General features: G+C 64.9%; 1 protein-coding gene across 2 annotated transcripts; it reads left to right on the top strand.

The window, feature by feature from the left end:
* The first annotated feature begins 267 nt into the window (after positions 1-267).
* On the top strand, positions 268-5,781 carry CD40 (CD40 molecule). Of its 2 annotated transcripts, none has more exons than XM_027693969.1 (9): positions 268-330; positions 1,660-1,741; positions 2,281-2,406; positions 2,517-2,660; positions 2,870-2,969; positions 3,932-3,993; positions 4,283-4,381; positions 4,801-4,826; positions 5,159-5,781. In XM_027693969.1, exons 1-9 carry the CDS (start codon positions 283-285, stop codon positions 5,306-5,308), a joined length of 837 nt encoding a protein of 278 aa, XP_027549770.1. In that variant the 5' UTR covers positions 268-282; the 3' UTR covers positions 5,309-5,781. The 2 variants fall into 2 exon arrangements, with proteins under 2 accessions (XP_027549770.1, XP_027549771.1); XM_027693970.1 differs by having other exon boundaries at positions 5,231-5,781.
* The last annotated feature ends 215 nt before the right edge of the window (positions 5,782-5,996 follow it).

Consider the following 5,996-nt stretch of genomic DNA (forward strand, 5'->3'; position numbering starts at 1 on the left):
GACGGGGGGGCTGCACAAGCGCTCTCCTCCCCTCCTCGCGGACCTCGGCTGACCCCTGCCCCTACTCCTGCCCGTGACCCCGGGCCGGGGGTCCCGGTTGGCACTGCCCTTGCCCGAGGGCCGGGTGGGCAGCGCGGGGCTCGGGGGGGCGGGCTGGGAGAACTGTCCCCGGGCTCGGGGGGGCGGCGGGGAAGCCCCAGGGCGGGCGGCCCAACGCCCCTTCCTGGGCGGGAACGGACCCAGGCGTTCTTAGGGCGGCGGCGGCGGCCGGGGCTCAGCGCCATGAACCGGCTGGGGCTGCTGGGGCTGCTCTCCGCGGCGCTGCTGGGCGTGAGTGGGACCACGACGGGGCGATCGGGATTGGGGCAGGGATCGGGACAGGGATCGGGACAGGGGCAGTGGCTGGGCGCTGCCTCCCTCCCTTCCGCCGGGCTTTCCGGGAAGGGGTCCGGTCTGGCCTCTCCGGCCCGTCCCCTCGGCGCGGCCGCTCCCCGGACAGTCCCGGGGCCGTGCGAGGGCGGCGGCGGCGGGACACGGCAGCGCTGCCGGGCCGGGTCGGGTCCGTCGGTCCGGCCTGCCGGGGCGGAGGAGCGGGATGGGGTGGCCGGGCTCCTCTCCAGGTCCTCCTTCCCACGCGCTTTCGCTTTGCCCCGAGGGCGCGGGCCCGGCAGCCCAGCTCAGCCCAGCCCAGCCCAGCCCAGCCCAGCGCCGGCCCGGGGGTCCCCCCGGGCAGGGACGGGCAGCGGCGAGCCCCAGGACCCTCGGTCGGGACCCCCAGTCGGGCGGGGGCGCTGGAACCGGCTGCCTGCGCCCCTTTCACTTCCCCTCCGGCTCCGTGCGGGCGGGGACGGCGCCGGTCTGCGGGCTCGGGCATCCCCGCTCTGCCTCCGCCGAGCCCCGCGGCCCCATCGCTGCCTCCCCGAGGAGGGGACTGACCGGTCGTGCTGGGTCCTCGCCCATGGCACCCTCGGCTCGGCTCTCCCTCGCCTGCTGCCCACCGCCCCGCAGCCCTCCCGCACCGCGACTCTGCCGGAGCCCCAGTCCCGCTCCCCAGGATGGCCAAGCTCAGGCGGGTCCGCCAGGAGCTGCCGGGATACTGGGGATGGGCAGCGAGGGGCTGGCTCTGTGCGAGGGACGGTGCTGCGGATGCCGTCCTGCACCCCGGCGGGCCCAAGGGCTCATTCCCTGCTCCCCCTCCACCCTTCCCTGTGCGGGCAGTCCCCTGCCAGGAGGAGCAAGGCCAGGCCCTGGCAGGCTTTGCATGGATGATGCGCTTGCCTGGGACTTTCCTGTCCCTTAAGGGCGGTGCATCAGCCTTGGGAAGGGGCTGTCAGTGCTCTGGGCACGAAAGCGGTGCTCCCTCAGCCTGAGACCACAACACTGTTGGCAGGGGCACAGGATTATGTGCCAATCACCATCTAGTAGGAAATCTGAGGAACTGTGGTGACATCCTACCGGAATTGCTGCCACCCCACTTCAAAGAGAGCGCTGATGGCATCAGGCAGTGGGTGGCTGCTGTGGTCTGTGGTTAGTGCAGGCGTAGGAAGAGTAGCGTGAGGAAACCCTCACCTCGGGGTGCAGGTTAACACGCACAGTGCCTGTGGAAGCGCGGCGGTGTGGGAGTGCTGGGGATGAATTCACAGGTCCTGTTTCTTCCAGTGCTGGGAGCCTGGTGATGCCTTAACGTGCTCTGATAAGCAGTATGAGTACAAGGGCAGATGCTGCAACCGGTGTCAGCCAGGTATGGAAACCCCTTCCTGGGGACCTTGTGGCTGGGCTGTGCCAGGGCCCAGCTCGGTGTGACTGAGCCCCTCCACCCCCTTGCCAGCAGTGCTGACAGTGTCCCCTCCCTGTGTCATCTCAGTACCTTGTGGGTACTGTAGGAGACCCCCTGGACCTCACCAAATCTGCCACAGCTCTCTTGGGACTGTCTGTACTCTTACAGCCACAGGACCCCATGGCAAAGGCAGCTTGCTGGGAGAGTGCTGCCACTGGCACTAGCAAATTGTGATGGCGTTTGCCAGCTCCTGCTGCCACTGTCAGGTTGTTTCCCAGTCCCTGGAGTGCTGGAGTGCCCCCACAGCCCTCTCTCCCTACCTGCTGGCCCTTCAGCATGTGCAGCCAGCAGGTGAGCTGGCCCCTGCAGCCCTGGCTACTGAGCAGAATGCTGCAGCAGTCCCACTGTCCACAGCCACCAGTGCTCCACTGTCCTGCTGGCAGAGATGCTGCCTAAAAAGAGGGAAAGCCCCCTTGCCCTCTCCTCACCAACATCTATTGCAGGGGAAAAGCTGGTCTCTGAGTGCGATAAAACAGAAACCTCTGTCTGCACCCCCTGTGAGATTGGGCAATATCAGCAGAGCTGGACCAAGGAGAAGCACTGTGCTCCTCATGACATCTGTGAACACAGTAAGTGGTCCCTGTGCCCACTGGACCCAACCTGTGGGGACTGCAGGGGCTGGTGTCCTCCCAGGTTCACCTACCTGGTGTCTCACCTTGCCTGTTCTCCCTTTGCCCAGATGCCGGACTCATCATGAAGACACATGGAAACGCCACGCACAACACGGTGTGCCAGTGCCAGCCCGGCACGCACTGCTCGGACACCAGCTGCCAGACCTGCGTGGAGGACCAGCCCTGCAGGCCCGGCTCTGGCTTTGTGGCAGGTGAGTCCTATGCCCTGGCAGCACCGACCTCAGGTGGTGCAGGGAACAGGGGCTCGCCCAGCAAGGTGCCCCTGGCAGGGCTTTGGGAGAGCTGTGCCCGCTGCCACTCCTGATAGCGTTGCCACAGGGCGTGCTGCCCACCTGGCCTCAGCGGCCCCTTGCCCCCCACAGCCCCTACTGACCTTCCTGCCACCTCTGCTCCTCTCCAGCCAAGGCCGTGGAAAGGAAGACATCCCCTTGCGAACCCTGTGCAGAAGGCACCTTCTCCAACGTCTCTTCTAAAACTGAGCCATGCCATCCTTGGACAAGGTATTGTCTGAGTGCTGACCACGTCCTTCCCCCAGCTCCAGTGAGCACGTCCTCTGCTGCAGGTCTCCTTGGCAGCCTCAAGGACTGGGTAGCTGGGCTGGTCTCTGAGGGACACAGCATTTGGCTGGCATAGGGCTGGAGCAAGAGGAGGAGGGCTGGGAGCACGGTGAAGTTCAGGGCAGCATGGCTGAGGTCAAGGCAGACATCCAGACCCTTGTGACTGTCCCTCAGTATGTGTACAGAGTGCTTGCGCCTTCAGGGGTATCCATCCTGTCATCTGTGCTGGGAGCAAGGAATGAGGGGTGAAAGGGATGCCCCATGCCCTGCTCAGGGTTTCCCTCCTGGCACTCTCCGTGGCTGTAGTCATCAGCCCAGGCACAAGTCCTCTCCATGGGGAGTCTGGCTTTGAGGATGCCGGGGGCTGGCAGGTCATCCCTGTCTTTAGAAAGCTGCTTGAGGGGTTAATCGCACACCCTGGTAAAAACATGAGCCTTGTTTCCATGCTGAATTAGTCTTGCTTCAGCTGCCAGCCATTGGATTTCACTTTGCTTTTATCTGTGCCCAGAAATTACATCCCCACGGAGCCACTTGTAGCCTGTCATCAAGTCCACTCTAAGCTTTTCTGTCATAGCTGTAGTGCTCAAGCCCTGGGGCCTCCCTGACCAGGCAGGTCTCAAATATCTACTCCTTCCTGTGCCTTGTCCCTAAACTTATTCCCATCCTGAGCAGTTTCAGCAACTCCAGACCAAGATCCCAGGCTGGTACGCTGCTGTGTACTTGCTGTCCCCATCATGCTGTGTCAGTGGGGGTCCCTTGCTGCTCGCCCTGGAGCACGGCAGGCTCAGTGCAGGACTCATTCTGGCACAGCTTGGGTGCCTGCCCAGCCCCAGCTGTTCCTGCCTGGGGGCTTTCCTTGTGTTTGGGCTGCTGCTGTGGTTACATGGTCTTTTTCTTCCCTGCAGCTGCGAGGAAAAGGGGCTGGCTCTGAAGGTGAAAGGGACAAACACCTCGGATGTGATCTGCGGTAAGTGCTTGGTGCCCAGGGCTCATCTGGTGCAAAGCAGAGACCTCCCAGGGCTCCGGCTCCTGCAGCACTTGGAAGAGCTGGCCTTGCCCCTGGATGTTTTTGGGAGAGGAGGGTCTGAGCGCATGGCCGGTGTGATGCTTTCCTGCCTCTCTGTCCCCGTGAGGGATCCCTGCGGGGCTGGGCCTGGTGCAGAGGCAGCTCGGGGCACTCGGTGTCACTGTGGGTGTCCCGTGGGTGTCCCGTGGGTGTCCCGTGAGTGCCCCACTGACCCCCTCTCCCCCCGCAGAGTCGAGCAGGCGCTCCTCGCTGTCGGTGCTGATCCCCGTCACGGCCGCAGTCGTCACGTGCCTCGTAGGTGTCTGCATCTACTGCCTGGTCGACAGAGGTGAGGGGCTGGGGCACAGGAAGCGATGCCTTGGCCAGAGGGGCCAAGCAGGGCTGAGGGGCTGAGCAGGGGAGGACAGCAGCAGTTCTGCTGAGAGTGGGGCAGCCCCTCTGGGGACACCACCAGGGCAGGGCTCCCCGAGCCCATTGCCCTGCTGGGTCAGGGGCTCTGTCCTTGGGAGCAGGCTGCAGCCTGAGCCAGGCCAGCTCTTGAGGGACAGCGCTGGTGCCCTGTGAGTCCAGTCTGGCTCCTGCCATGGCTCCCAGCCTCCCCAGCCTGGCAGTGGCAGCAAGCACAACGAGTGAGCTGCAGGACCTGTGGTGCAGCAGCACCAGCCCCAGCTCTGACCCCGGGAAGCTCCCTGCAGGCAGGAGTGCTCCCTGCTGAACACAGCCTTCTCTGTCCCTCTTTTCATCCAGATTCCAGACGACGGGTGCAGAAGGAGGTGAGTCTGCCCAGAGCCCCCCTCCAGCAGTAGGTTGGGTGGGTTGGGATCCCTCCTGGGCACGGCTGGGGATGTGCCATCAGCAGAGCAGGGGCTGTGGCTTTGCAGGGCAGCAGGGGTGGGGGCTGAACTAGGCTGCCTAGACTGGGACAGGACAAGGGCTCTGGCAACCCTGGGGTGCTGCTGGCAAGCACTGAGCATTTGGGAGGGACCTACACAGAGCAACACTCTGGCAGTCACGGCAGTGTATCAGGAGCCTGTGGAAAGACATGGGTGCAGAGGTGGGGGGGTTGTAGCTGCATACCCCTGACCCCTCCCCTGTGCATATAAAGGCTGGGATGCCCGGAGAGAACGCAGATACCCAGCAGCCCACGGAGCAGGATGAGAATGTCTTGCCTGTGCAGGAGACCCTACTCAGAGGCCAGCCCGTGGCCCAGGAGGATGGCAAGGAGAGCCGCATGTCGGAGCAGGAGATGGTGTGAGGGCGCAGGGCGCTGCCTCCAACGGGAGCACGGACTGGGAACAGCACCATCTCCTCTGTCCCCTCTCCAGCTGGGGAGGAAATCCGGCATCTGGCCTGGCTGCGAGTGATGTGATGCTGCAGTGGACCATGGCATGACCACCCCACAGGAATACCGCCACAGCCAGCACCTGGTCTGGCCACCTGCCCTGGGCTGCCCTGGTGGAGCACGGCTTGGCTGCCTGCACAGGGACACGGAGCAAGGCTCGGCTGCCCACATGGGCGCACGGAACAGGGTCCCATCCTGCTGCCCAAGTGGGTGCTGCAGTGAAGCCCAGCGTAGCTGCTCCCCTGCTGACCCCTGGCAGAGCCTGGTGCACCCGCCAGGGCTGCCTCAGCAGAGTGTAACAGCTGATGGCAAGACGCCCAGCTCAGAGTCTCCCTGCGTGCTGAGGATGCCAGGGCCAGGAATAGGGCCTGCAAGTGTGGGACCAGCATGGCAGAGCTCAGCCAGCTGTCCAGGGAGCTGTGGAAGTGCCTCCCGTGCTAGAGCAGGGCCCGGTGGGTGCTGCTGCCAGGGCAGGGCACCGGGTACCTCGTACCGGCCCCGTCCCCGAGTGCTGCCCAGCGCTGCCGGGCTCCGTGGGATGAACCGGCGGGCCCGCGGCTCAGCTCTGGGACGGGGCGGGGATCGGGGCGGCGGGGCCGGA

Source organism: Neopelma chrysocephalum, unplaced genomic scaffold (assembly GCF_003984885.1).
Source record: "Neopelma chrysocephalum unplaced genomic scaffold, ASM398488v2 Primary Assembly neopelma1_94, whole genome shotgun sequence".
Taxonomy (NCBI): domain Eukaryota; kingdom Metazoa; phylum Chordata; class Aves; order Passeriformes; family Pipridae; genus Neopelma; species Neopelma chrysocephalum.

What these genes read in the sequence shown, in the direction of transcription:
- CD40 (XM_027693969.1), top strand. Translation starts at nt 283, where the DNA reads ATGAACCGGCTGGGGCTGCTGGGGCTGCTCTCCGCGGCGCTGCTGGGC. An exon ending in TCTCCGCGGCGCTGCTGGGC is followed by an intron (nt 331 to 1,659) that starts GTGAGTGGGACC and finishes TGTTTCTTCCAG; the next exon opens with TGCTGGGAGCCTGGTGATGC. An exon ending in CTACTGCCTGGTCGACAGAG is followed by an intron (nt 4,382 to 4,800) that starts GTGAGGGGCTGG and finishes CTTTTCATCCAG; the next exon opens with ATTCCAGACGACGGGTGCAG.